The sequence below is a fragment of the Pipistrellus hanaki genome, assembly GCF_964339955.1.
Source record: "Pipistrellus hanaki genome assembly, chromosome: 16".
In the NCBI taxonomy this organism is placed as follows: Eukaryota; Metazoa; Chordata; class Mammalia; order Chiroptera; family Vespertilionidae; genus Pipistrellus; species Pipistrellus hanaki.
Genome location: NC_140518.1, coordinates 41,505,217 through 41,519,311, shown reverse-complemented (window position 1 = coordinate 41,519,311; position 14,095 = coordinate 41,505,217). Strand labels below are relative to the sequence as shown.

The following is a 14,095-nucleotide window of genomic DNA, read 5'->3' as shown; positions in this document are numbered from 1 at the left end:
GTGACAGGGACAACTACTTGACACCTCTGTGTGGGATTTCTTCAACGGCAACAGGACAACACTAGTGGGAGGTAAATCAGCCAATGAGGTTTAGGACTGAGCCAATGCACATGCAGAAAGGGCATTCACTGTCTCTGCTGTTCACATGGCAGAGTCCCAGCTGTGCTCAGAACTGAGTGACAGGTGGACAACACAACCCAGAGCCTTGGGGAGGAACCCCCTGTGACCTTGAAAACCTCTTCTAGGACAGGAGCCTCCTGAACACAACTAACGTGACAGACTGTGGTACTGGTCTCTTGAACACTGGCCTGAAATCACAATCCCTCCAAACCAAGATGTTTCCATCACAGCCTCCCGCCTGTGTGCATACCTGTCCAACAGGAAAGGGGGAGATAACAGGTACCTTTGTGTGATTTTGGCAAACATTTGGTGTCGATCCCTGGGAGGGGGGCCTTCTACCCTGAGGAAGCTTGAGAGACAAGAAGAGGGAGCACTACGTCATGATGTTGAAACCCCAGCAGGTCCTGGATGCACCCTAGGAAATTCCCACGGCCAATGGCCACTGCTCCGGGTTGACCCATCAGACTGGAAGGAGGCGGCCCAGCTCCTTTCTATTGCCGGGGCACCAAGTCCAGCAGCAGTCACAGGCATTGGGAAGTGGTGAGCAGTCTGACTTTCTCCACACTGTCAGCATCTAGCAACTGAAGTCGTAGCTCAGGTTGCTGGGTGAGGGACGTGTAATGACAGGTGCTCCTCTCCAGGAAGCACACAGGCACGGGCCAGGCTGCCGGCTGGGCCGACGGGTTCTATTCTGGGGAAACCTGCGCCGCCTCGGTGGAGGGTGGGAGAGGACTCCGGTGGCTCGAGCCCAAGGGGGAGAGCCGCACTCGGGATAATGGCAGGCCTCACAGGCACAACCCGTCCTTGAAGGAAAGGTCACTCCACCTGTCTTAAAAGAAATGTCTCCGGCATTCATTAAGCAAGAGCACAAAGCAGACAGACATTCACAGATGAAAGTCTCAAAAGGTCACTGGGGGAAAGGCTGCTTTCTCCACCCGACCGCAGCGGCCGACCTTATGCGGCGCGTGGTCTCCTGGTGACCGCATGCTCGGGAGGGCTGAGAGGGAAGCCTGCCCAATTAGGCCTGCACAGAGGCAGAGAGGGACCGGGGGCAGGGGGAGCAGGGAGCACGTGTATTAGGGCAGCTTACCGCCCATCTCCCCGCTAATCACCTGGCATAAAGCCCTGGCAGGAAATCACTGTGCCACCAGTAAATCACAGCTCTGCAAATACTGCAGAACGAAGGACATGAGGGCTCTCTCCAGCTGTCACTCACTGCGCTGTGTGCAAGGGAGAGGCTGCAGGCAGAAGCTTGGGGCTCTGCAGCACCTAGTCTTACAGCACACACATGGACTCAGTTTGGTGTGTATATGAGGGGGTGTGGATATGGTGTGTTTGGGGGCTATGTGTGTGCTGTGTGTATTGTGTATGTTGCATGTGTATGTGCAGTGTATGCAGGTTGTGTGATGTTAGTGCGTGTTATATGTGCGGAATGTGACTTTGCAGCATCTGTACTGTGTGGTGCCTGTGCTATGTGTCTACTGTATGTGTACATGTGCTTTGTGTGCAGAATGTATAGGTGCAATGTATGTGTGTGCAGTGTGTATGTGGCATGTGTAGTGTGTGTACTGTACATGTGTATAGGGTGCATGCATGTGTCATTTGGTGTGTGTTGTGTGAGCTGGGGCAGCCAGCGAGAAGACAGCGTGAGGGAAGGAATTAAGAGGCAGCTGAAAGACTCTTTTCTCCTTTGATTTTGGACTGTTTGTTCAAATTTTATGTATTTTTGGGATTTCCTTAGTAAATTGTAAAGTCAGATAACTCCCCTTTCCTGGTATGTGGATTACAGTTTTACCAAAATGACTTATTTAGAAAAATGGCCTGACAATCATGTGGTAAAAACAGAGTGTGCAAAGACAGAGGGAGTGGATAAGGCAGAATAAAGCCACAGAACCACTTTGGACCCTCAAAATGGAGGGAGGGGGGAAAGCAGAGTTCTAGAACCCCCTGGGGCAGTAATCGGCAAACTCAAACTCAACAGAGCCAAATATCAACAGGACAATGACTGAAATTTGAGAGCCAAATGTTTTAAACTTAAACTTCTTCTAATGCCACTTCTTCAAAACAGACTTGCCCAGGCCGTGGTATTTTGTGGAAGAGCCATATTCAAGGGGCCAAAGAGCCGCATGTGGTTTGTGAGCAACAGTTTGCCAACCACGGCCCTGGGAGATATCCAAGCTGGATAAAAGGGAACACTTGGAACCATATGCCCCTGAGTTAAATCCCAGCAGAAGCTCTCTGAGCGTGTGACCATGGGCAGTGCTTGCCGGTGCTCCTGTGGCGCAGGAGGGGTGCTGAGGCCTTGCTCCTGTGAAGGTGAGGGTGCAGGCTCTGGCATGAGATAGGCTCTCACAACGTTTCAACTCTTCCTTTCCCTGCTCAGGGGTTAGCTCTCTAAGAGGTCGGCTAGGTCGTGGTGGTAAGGAGGATGGTGGTATCCCAAGAATGCAATTACTCCACATGCTGCAGGCTGCTGACAACTGCTCAGACACACACACACACACACAAACACGCGCGCGTGCACACACACACCAGCTCAGCCCACCTTCATTTTTACAGGCACCCAGAGGGGAAGAGTCGATCTGCACAATGTAACTTTCTTGTGGAAAAAAAAAAGGCAACACAAATCAGAGGGGGAAATGTGAGAGAACGATGGAGATTAAAACCAGCCCTTCACAGTGTAACTCTGAGTGTGAGCATGCAGATGTCATTTTATTAACTTAGCTTAATGTATTTATTAATTGCAGCTCCCCCGTCTCAGTGGCCACATACTGTATCAGAACAGCAAGATGAATACGGCTCGGTTTATGCTAATTCTTGCTGGAGAGCAGCAGATTAATCCTGTTTCAAACAGGCATCGATCACAGAGGTACTCAGAATGTTAACTAAAGGGCTACATGAAATCTGCTTGGCGATGATCGATAGTCTGTGTCCCGCTGCACTGAGCTGAATAGAAGACGTGGGGGAGCTGGAGGCCAAGGGGTGAGGCTGAGCAAACGACTCCAAGATGAAAGAGAAAGAGGGGAGGAAACAGTACGACAGGGGGAGGAGCAGCCACGGGAAAGGATGGAAATTCAAGGTGAACAAGGAGCTAAAGGAAACAAAAAAAGAGAGGGCTTGGAAAACAGAGAAAGGAGACAAGTAGAAAGGGAAGGGAGAGAAAAAAGAAAGGAGAAAGGAAAGCAGTAAAGAAAAGAAGTAGTAGACTTCGCCTTGAGAGCAAAGAAGTAAAGCAGAGCAAAGGATGGAAGAGCTGGACGGGAGGGGGCAGGAAGACTGAGCATGGAGGCATTCGGGCCATCCTCCAATTACATGGGCACCTGCTGCTCACCCACCTGCATCTGCGCCCTTGATTCAGGAAGGACAAGCAGCCGAGAGGTGACCATGTGAGGGCAGAGGCTCTGGAGCCTGTGGCCTGGCCTGTGCATTTACTAGATAAGCCCGCAGACTCAGGCCCTAAAGTCAGAACAGTCACCTGTGTGCAGAGACATGGCACTGGCGTGTGTGTCTGCCTGAGGCCCAGCCCACGTCATTCCAGCTGTGCTCAGCGTCACCCCGGGCTGCTGCAGGGCTGCAGGGCTGCCAGGCGGGGAGGCAGTGACTCCACCTGGTCCGCCAGGCCTGGGGCAGGTTGAGGTGGAGGCCTGTCACCTCAGCTAAACAACAGCAAAGGGACAGACATGGAAGGTGAGAGGAACACCGGGGTGTGTGTGGGTGGTGGTGTGGGGGGGAAGAGCTGTGCATCAATAGCTGGGATGATAATGTTGCGGGAAAAAAAGGCATTTAGGATAAAGCCAGGTATCGGTGACTTATACTCTCCATGGTCCTGATGGAGGATGTAAGGTGGGCATTTCATACTAGTGAGATCTATAATAGCTTCTGGCTTTCCTGCTTATACATTTTCTCTGTCTATGCTCTTCCTTGTCCTTTTCCCTCCCCCCTCACCCTAGTAAATTCCTAGTCCAGTTTCTCCTGTGGTGAGCCGACACGGCCATGGCACACTCAGCCCCAGGGTCCCTTATGTGCCATACCAGCTCAGCCAGGTTCAGTGACCTGTGAGGGGGCAGTGAAGGATTGAGAAAAGACAGACAAAGAATGAAAGCTGGGTCTGGGTTGGACGCTGTTCTCTCTGATGGAGAGCTAGTGACAGCACCATGGACTACAAGCCACATCTTTATTTTACAGCAGATGCCACCAGGCAAAGTAAGGGCCTGGTCAAGATGTTTACAATTACCTGCACCTGAACTCTATCAAGCTCATATCACTCAGGCACATGTGGCCACGTGTTCGGACCATAGGTTCAAGCTTACAACTACAGCTATTGGCTATAACTGTGCGGGGAGGGCTCTGCCCTCCAGGCTGGGACTTGCACGTGGCCATGAGAGGACTGTGCCCTCTCATTAGTCTGAGGCTTGAACCTGTCCAAACACTGCAGCCTCTGTCCACAGCTTCCTTTTCTGCTTACTACTTCCTCGGGCACTGCTGGATTAGGGGTTCCTCTTTCTTGCTCCCTTGGATATCCTCCCTGAATCTACCTTCTTCTGTGCTACGGCTTCTGGTCCAAGGGCTTCTTGCAGGTGAAACTGTATTTCAGTCATGATCGTATCCCCAGGGCCTGGCTCAATGCCTAGAGAACCGCAGTGTTGAATCAATGTTTTGGAACTGAAATGAACAGATTCAATTTCATACTCTCATCCTCATAATTCTACTTTTGTGCCACTCATCACAGCCTCTTCCCAACATATCCCCCTCATCGTCGCAAATCTCTCACATTCATAGCTGGAAACAGGACTTTAATTCTTTCTCAGACTCTTTTTTTTTTTTTTTTTTTGGCTGCTGTTCCTAATCTTGAACTTGACCTTGGACTTCTTACATTTTAGAATAAGGATGTATTTCATTATATTTTGTCCACCCTCTTTCTCCCAAGGTTCAGTCAGCAAATTTAGAGCTGAGAAGTGTTAAAAGACCTGTTAACCATATTAAATTCTGAGGATAAAAACTCTTAAAAGAAAAAAGCTTCATGTCTCCTTACTCTGGGCCTTAAATATTCACATTAACTTCATAAAAAATTGGGGAACGACACGGCTTTGGGCAAAAGTCACATTTCTTTTACGCTGGGATTCACTAGTCGTGCAGTTTCTGGAGCCACCGTGGAAGAGTGAAGGGCAAGTTCAAAGCAGTAGCTTTCTGGGAATCACCAGCTGCATCCAGTTCAGCTCACACACATTTTGCACATCGAGCTTTTTAGCAAGCGTTCATTTGAAACAAAGTTTAAAGGTTATGGGCCATTTGAAAATCAAATGAATTTTGCTGGCTGATTTCCTGGGCCTTCTTCCTAAACGAGTCTAGGATTAGAGTTTCCTAAACTCCTAATAGCACCACCGTTACCTGATGATCGATCCAAATGATCAGATTAATCATTTGGATCGATCATCAGGTAACGGTGGTGCTATTAGGGGTTTATACTGAATATTATTGTGGTTCTTCCAACCAAAGGAAGACTGGCCACCGTGCTATCAGTCATTTTCCTATTGTTTTTCTGGGTCCCTGACTGCTCCCTCCCGCGTGGAGCAGGGAGCCGGGAGCTGGGGTGGGTGAGCACACTCACCTGCAGCACGAGCAAGCGTCTGAGGAAGCCATCCAGTCGCACAAACACCAAGGAAGACTGGAAATCCCACGCCCTGACTTCCTGGCTCTCCTTGAAGTAAGTGCTGAGATGCTCCCTTCTGTCCTGAAACACCTGCTTGAAGAAGTTCAAGGTGTCCACGGCCACTTGCAGTTTTCTCTGACTCTCTTCCACCTCACTTTTCAGGAGGTCTTCTGGGCTGAGATAATCAGAGGCCTGGAACGCAAACGTTTGTGTCACGAAGCGTGGTGACAAGTGTGGGATGTCCCACAAATTTGCCAACGTCAACTCTGACCTGAACAATAGCCCACGTATTTTGTAGAAGCACCCTATAGGAAACATGTGACTCCACCCTCAGTTCCACAGGTGGATTGGGACCTGGGTTCAAGCCAATGGTCAGTGATTGGCTTAGGCAAGTGGCCAATCAGAGACAAGGAAACACCGGGAGTCTTTCGTGGGGCCAGCTGGGGATGGGCAGGTATTATATTTCTCCCACCTGGTCTTTGGTGACTTTCTGACTTTCTATGGTGAAATAATTTTAGTGCAAAAATTCTTTGAAACATTATTTCCCTGTCTCTAACAGACTTGTGAAGGCTGGAAGGCTGAAACTGTTGGACAGCCGTCTTCACCACCACGGGGAGGGGCAGAAATAACAGGGTCCTGATGACACCATCTCTGACCTGTATGTAGTAAGCCAGGGCTGAAGCCAGACTTACCTTGGACTTTCGAGATACATGAGCCAATAAATTACCCCTTTTGGTGGACTTTCCTTACACTTTCAAACAAAAGAGTCCTGGCTGACAAACATGGAGTAATGGAGAAGTGCTGGTTTTAGGGGTCAAGCTACCTGACTTTGGCCGGGTGACCTTTGGTGACTTAATTAAGTTCCTGGAGCTTTAGCCCACATCTTAATAACAGTTATTATTATTATTTAATGGGGCTCTCCATGCCTACCTCACAGAGTTCATCTGAAAATGACCAGGATCATAAAGGTCACAGCAGTTTGAAACTTGCAATGTGCCTCATAGATGTTAGTTATTATTAGCTCCTCTTTAAAAGCATTCCTTGTTTCCTCAGGGTCACAGCTCCTTAGAGGGAAATGAAGCCAATTCTGAGGGAAGATCATCCACACATCCCAAGGCTTCCCGCTCTAGCCACTGGCACACTCCTCGTGGCTTAGGCTGCCCTGGTTGATGCTATAAGGGTCCCTAGAAAGGAGAAGCACCAGGTTTGTGATCTTAGAAGTTGCTTCTCTGAAGCTCACAGACACTGAGTTCTTAGCCGTAAGCCACGCATGCTCCCATCAGAGCCTCATAGTCATCGGCTACTCTTTGAGATGGTCCTCTTGTTACCGCTGCACAAAGAGGAAGGTGAGACTCAGAGCAGACAATCAACGTGGCCAGGTGCACACCGAGAACAAGTGGTGACACAGGGGTTGGCAAAGAGATGCCCGACACCAGAGATGGCATTCCTAACTGTTGGGCTTCACTGCTGACTTAAAACCAGTCTGGCCCTAGCTGGTGTGGCTCAGTAGATAGAGCGCTGGCCTGGGGACTGAAGGATCCCAGGTTTGATTCTGGTCAAGGACACGTGCCTGGGTTGTGGGCTGGATCCCCAGTAGAGGGCATGCAGGAGGTAGCTGATCAATGATTCTCTCTCATCATTGATGTTTCTATATCTCTCTCTCTTCCTCTCCTCTCCTTTCCTCTCTGGAATCAATAAAAACGAGTATTTTAAAAGATAAAGTAAAATAAATACCAGTCTGTGAGCACAGATCATCAGGGGATTGAAGTTCACCACCCTTGCCCTTCAGCTTTGGGCAGAGGTAAAGGAAGACGGTGTTGCAGCTCTACTGAAAACGTCGGTGTTGCCAGCTTGTGGTTAGTAGCATAACTGGAGAGGGAACCCTGTGGATCATAATTGCTCCCCTGCCCTGGAAAATGCCCCTTTCCTCTCCTGCGACTCCATGCCACCCAGCCGCCGGGGAGTCAGCGGGGACCCGGAGGACCGACCTGCTGGATGAGAAGGTTGCAGATCTCCTGGAGCAGCACGGTGAGCCGGCCCGGGGAGCAGTAGGACTTGCAGGAGGCCCAGATCAGACAGACCACGTGCAGCAGGGGCCGCAGCCGAGGCTTCAGCTCCGGGAACTCCACGGCCTCGAGGGCTTCCAGGTGGCGGCGGAGCGGCAGCAGGTGCGTGTGGATGTCCTTCGCCTCCATCAGAGCTGGAAGAAATGAGAGAGTCACTCTCCCCGCATGGAGTTCAGAGCCACCACGTTGGAGTCCTGGTGCCTGGGAAGAGAAGGATCTGAACTTCCTAAACCAGTGGTCGGCAAACTGCGGCTCGCGAGCCACATGCGGCTCTTTGGTCCCTTGAGTTTGTAGCAAAGGCCAGCTTAGGAGTACCCTAATTAAGTTAATAACAATGTACCAACATATATAGTTTAAGTTTAAAAATTTGGCTCTTAAAAGAAATTTCAATTGTTGTACTGTTGATACCGTGTTTCCCCGAAAATAAGACATCCTCCGAAAACAAGATCTACTTACAGGTTTCCTTCTGAGTGAAATATAAGGCATCCCCTCGAAAATAAGGCCCCCCCTAGGCTAAACATGAGAGATTTGGCCCACTGATTCTGAAAGAAATGGAGTCACAAGAAATTCACCAGGAAATTCAGGAATTGGATTGTTATGATGATGTTTCAGAAGATGATTGTCATTGAATAAATGAGTAAATTCTTGATACTGTAGGATTCACAGTTTGTCTGGTTTGTGTTGAGAACTACAGTACTACCGTACCGTATACAGGCAATAAATTTCCTTTATTTTCATTTAACAATCAATGTGTACCCTATTCTTCTTCATGGAAAAATAAGACAACCCCTGAAAATAAGACCTAGCGCATCTTTGGGAGCAAAAATTAATATAAGACACTGTCTTATTTTCGGGGAAACAGGGTATTTGGCTCTGTTGACTAATGAGTTTGCCGACCACTGTCCTAAACCAAGAGAGCAGAGAGAAGGCTGATGAGAACTCCCTATTAGTCTATATTGCTCTTGTTCTTTCCCCTCCATCATACTGTTGCTTCCAGTTTTCTAAGGTCCTCCATTGTCCACTCAATTCCACTTCAGACAACCTTGTTCCCACACATTTTTCTACATTCTTTTGCCCTCCTTCTTTATTTACCACTCTTTTCTGATCCATCCCCACCGATTCAGAAATATTGCATTTCCTCCCCTCTGACTAATAGGAATAATGCACATCAGATGCCTCTAAAATAGTTTTATTATTCAGAGATCCACCAAAATTTCTGAGCATGTCTCCTCCTAAGTCCTCTAACCAAAAGTTCTTTCCTTCCATCATCCAAATTGAGTTGTATATTTCAATGATTTTTATTTTTATGGCAGTGTTTACTATAACTGCATTTCCCCCCAATTTCTTTTCTTTGCCATTATATACTCTACTACAAATAACTTTTTGAAGCTGACATGGGGAACCAAATCTTTCATAACAAAGACTAATGTGAATGATCATAGTCTATTAATCTATTAATGTGAAAGATATATTTGGAGCTCAAAATAACCAACTCATAAATATAACTTTACTGTACGTTGTTTGATTTCAGAGTCCAAATTAGTCATTTGCATATCTCCCTTAGGATATTTGTCATGTCTGCGTATGACCTATAGTATTTACTCAAATGCTTTCTGAATTGATTCCCATTTTAACCTTAAAAAAATCATATAAAATGAAAACTTCAAATCGCCAACATAGATGGAAAACTGCTATCACCAAGAACAGTTACCCTTAACATATTTTTTATAGGTGCCTGTCCATCTATCTCCCACAATAACTGCTCATACCAACAGTGGCACACAAGCCCCTTTTGGGGGATACCTGAGTCATTTGTATTGAACTTAAATTGGGGACAACTACTGATTCCTCTGGGACACAAAATCTCGCAGTGAAGCAATAAACTGAAGAGGTACCTGTTCCCAGGCAGCTCTATGTGCTGCAGGGCAGACTCTGGGGTAACATTTTAGGGTACAGAGGGACCTCAAAGACTAGCTACCTATGCCAGTTCTTCTCTGCTATAGGGAACATGTCAGAAACTCCAACACTGGAACTTTCCTTCCTGGGGCTGACCGGTTTTCAAAGCCCACATCCTGAGGAGAAGAAAGTGGGATGAGGGTTCCACACTTCGCTACGGACACAGGACACTCCCCACGTTAATGGAACACATAGGCCTTAATTAGCTCTATGTTTTGGACTTAGGAAGAAAATTGTCTTTAAAGAAAGAGTGCTGGTAGAGAAAAAAAAAATGTTTGAAAATCACAGCTGGGATTAAGCGCAAATCACATGAAACTGCGAATACCTTTTAAAGCACATTCTGACCTCCAAGACTGAAGAGGTGGGAGGAGGTCTGGGAAGAGGAAGGAAAGAAGCAAAGTGCCCTGGTGAGGGGAGAGGGAGCCCAGAAAAAAATTTACCTGCTTCTAATTATAGACTTTGCTGGCTCTGCAATTTCAATAAGGGGCAATCTTGCCTGGTGCTCAGATGGCCAGGAAATTACAGTCCCTCTGACAGTAGGAATGGAAAAAGCAGAATGGAGCCAGCAGTGGCATAAAGCCTTCTCTAGGGGCCAGGGCGAAGGGGCCTGAACCCCAGGGTTGAGAGAGAACAACATGCATTGTACCGTGTGGCATAGTCAGCAAAACACTTCCATCTCTACTCCATCACGGCAGCCCGAGGCAGTGGGCGGGAGGTGTGTGCACTATATCACGGCATGCACTAAAGCCCAGGGGGTTAGGTGTTGTTCCCTAGCTCACAGAGTGGTGGAAATGCAAACAACACAGGTCCGCTTTCCTGCTTCTAGAACTGGCCGTGTCACGCTAGGTCGTGTCAGGCTGAGGGTCGTAAGGACTTGAAGCTGCTGAAATCTGAGAGAGAAGATAGTTCGGCACTAAATAAAGAATTCAAGGTAAACGCTTTTATGCAAATACTTGCTGCACCTCACCTGCGGTGACATCTCTGCGCATGGCTTGGAAGGCTGGGAAGTAGCTGCTCTGAAGCTTGTCCAGGAGCCCCACCATGCTCCTCACCTTCATCGTTCTTAGTTGATTGTAAATGTATTCCAGGTCCTCAGACCTGCAACGCCGTGGAGGAGGGGAGTCCAGGTGAGCGTTGGGAAACTCAGTCCCCCTGGGATGACCCACCCCGAGACAGACAGAGAGCAGCCCTGCTCAGGGCGCTCCCACCGAGGCTGGCTCTTGCCCACGCCTCCACGGCATCTGTTCCCAGGACAGTGAGGGCAAAAGCCTGAGCAGGGAACATGGTTCAAAGGGGCAGCTCAACGAGGCAACAGCAGGGGAACCTGCTGTGAACATCTGATAGCTCCAAAGCTTGGCAGCTGGAGGTCATCAGCTCTTGCAGTGGGGTTTAGGGTGAGGGCGGGGGAGAGGGGGGCGCGGAACGCAAGTCAGAGTGAAGCTGCTGGAGAAGGGCCTGCAGTGGGTCAGCAGAATGGTCAGAAACCATTCCTGCCAACAGAAACCGGCCAGAGCATGGAACATCTCAGCATGGTGGCACCAACAGGGCACCATACCTGGTCATGTGATATGGACACTGCCCACTCAAGAGGGGGGCAGGGACATCTGCTTCAAACATCTGTCTCTTTTTGAGTAAAAGATTACTCAGCACGATGATGAATGGGAACAAGGAAATGGGAAGGTAGAGCGGAAATCAGCAGGAGCAATCATTGGGTCTTTCGGGGACTCTGTGGGGCTGGCACACAGCGGACGATGGGCTTTCTGGGCCTGCTAACGACTGGCTGGGACCTACGAGAGGCTATTCTGCAGCCAACTGTCACAACCCCTCTTTTTCTGCAGATTCTTACAAAAAGTTTGTGTACATAAAGGAGTACACAAGTAAAAATACATATAAAAGAGAGTTAAGTTTATATGCAGTTGAAAAAGCCTTTGAAGACATGTCAGAAGGTATAGTGACTGCAGCCCATAAAAGAAGGGGCGACTACTGAACCCTAAGGACAGGGCACATCTCCCAGAGCACAGAAAAACTGCATGACCCCAAGCACACGGAGCTGTCTGCTCCAGGGGAGATGAGAAACACCTGGAGGTGGGACCACACTCCATGTCTGGCTCTCCCAGGCAGCATCCTCTGTAAGATGTCTACCTACTCACCACGGTTTGAGCGTGTGCCTACCTGCTCTTCCAGAACTCCAACTCCACCCAGGGGGTGGGGTTTTCTCCTTGGAAGAGTGGCTGGGAAGAGTCCTTGTTGAGGACCACCTGCACCTGGCGACTCCACTGGATCACTGCAGACTCAATGGCATAGATGACGGACTTATCCATGGAATCCAAGCTGTGAAAGGCACAACAAGCCTCCTGAAACGTCGGAAATAACAAGGCTAGGTGGCCTGCAACCACAATGCCAAATTAAAACAAACAAACAAACAACAACAACAAAAAAAACTGGTGGGGAATTCCATCTAGTCCAGGCATTCTTATCTTTTGTTGGACAATAGATTGATGGGTACTCAATTAGGAGCACACATCCTCTCCCCAGACAAAAGGCTTATGCATGCATGCATACACAATTATTCAAGACAAGATCCACCAGCACTCCCAAGACTAGTTGAAGAATTTTGAATTCTGTCAATACAGAAATACAGTGGACCACACAACCCTGGCTTGAATACCTCTAATTTCAGCAGCCTCCCAACTTGGCAAGCAAACAGTGCATTCCTCAGTGATCAGTCCTCACTGGGAGAAAGTGGGTCTCGACACTGAACACATCTACCTCCCTGTGATGTCCTCATTTTAGTCTTAGTTCTGACCTCCTCATCAAGAGGAAATAGGTTACTTCCTCCTCCACAAGGCAAGCCATCAGTCATCTGAACACCAAAATTAACTTCACTTTGTCCTCACTTTCCCAGCAAAGCATGGGATTTCCAAGCAATCTACCTTATATATCTTTTCAATAACCAAACAGGAGTACTTTAGAAAGCATTAAAATAAAAAATATATTTTGGTTTGCCTTCTCACTAAGTCTTTTTTTTTAATTTCTTTATTGATTAAGGTAATACATATGTGTCACCATCCCCCTATTATCCTCCAACCTCCCCACCCCACTCATGCCTTCACCCCCCTGTTGTCTGTGTCCATTGGTTAGGTTTATATGCTTGCATACAATTCCTTTGATTGATCTCTCTCCCCTACCCCCACCCTCCCCTACCTTCCCTATGAGGTTTGACAGTCTGATCGATGCTTCTCTGTCTCTGGATCTGATTTATTCATGAGTTTATGTTGTTCATTATATTCCATAAATGAGTGAAATCATGTGATATTTATCTTTCTCTGACTGGCTTTTTTCACTTAGCATAATGCTGTCCAGTTCCATCCATGCTGTTGCAAATGGTAAGAATTCCTTCTTTTTTACCTCAGCATAGTATTCCATTGTGTAGATGTACCACAGTTTTTTAATCCACTCATCTGCTGATGGACATTTAGGTTGTTTCCAAATCTTAGCTATGGTGAATTGTGCTGCTATGAACATAGGGATGCATATATCCTTTCTGATAGGTGTTTCTAGCTTCTTGGTATATATTCCTAGAAATGGGATCACAGGGTTAAATGGGAGTTCCATTTTTAGTTTTCTGAGGAAACATCATACTGTTCTCCACAGTGGCTGTGCCAGTCTGCATTCCCACCAGCAGTGCACGAGGCTTCCTTTTTCTTTGCATCCTCTCCAACATTTGTTTGTTGATGATTGCCATTCTGATGGTACCGCATTGTCTTTTTGATTTGTATCTCTCGGATAATTAGTGACTTTGAGCATGTTTTCAAATGTCTCTTGGCCTTCCTTCTGTCTGCCTTCGAAAAGTGTCTATTTAGGATTGTTTATCTTCCTTTTGTTAAATTGTATGAGTTCCCTGTAAATGTTGGAGATTAAACCCTTATCAGTGACAACATTGGAAAATATGTTCTCCCATGCAGTGGACTTTCTTGTTGTTTTGTTAATGATTTCCTTTGCTGTGCACTTTTTATTTTGATATAGTCCCATTTGTTTATTTTCTCTTTAGTTTCCATTGCCCTAGGAGCAATACCAATGAAGAAATTGCTTCAGCATATGTCTGAGATTTCACTGCCTCTGGATTCCTCTAGTATTTTTATGATTTCCTGTCTTATGTTTAAGTCCTTTATCCATTTTGAGTTTATTTTTGTGTATGGTATCAGTTGATCTAATTTCTTTCTTTCTTTCTTTCTTTCTTTTTTCTTTTTTTGCATTTATCTGTCCAATTTCCCCAACACCATTTACTGAAGAGACTGTCTTG

The 14,095-nt window shown here is 47.3% G+C and overlaps 1 protein-coding gene across 1 annotated transcript in view; it reads right to left on the bottom strand.

The window, feature by feature from the left end:
* The window catches only part of DNAH9 (dynein axonemal heavy chain 9), a gene marked incomplete at its 5' end in the record, with an annotated part of 292,809 nt that overhangs the window by 268,307 nt on the left and 10,407 nt on the right, over window positions 1-14,095 (bottom strand). Inside the window, 4 exons of the mRNA XM_084863896.1 lie at window positions 5,729-5,962; window positions 7,759-7,970; window positions 10,760-10,890; window positions 11,965-12,123. Of these exons, the coding sequence (XP_084720022.1) occupies window positions 5,729-5,962; window positions 7,759-7,970; window positions 10,760-10,890; window positions 11,965-12,123 (736 nt within the window). The remainder of the gene's footprint in view (window positions 1-5,728; window positions 5,963-7,758; window positions 7,971-10,759; window positions 10,891-11,964; window positions 12,124-14,095) is intronic.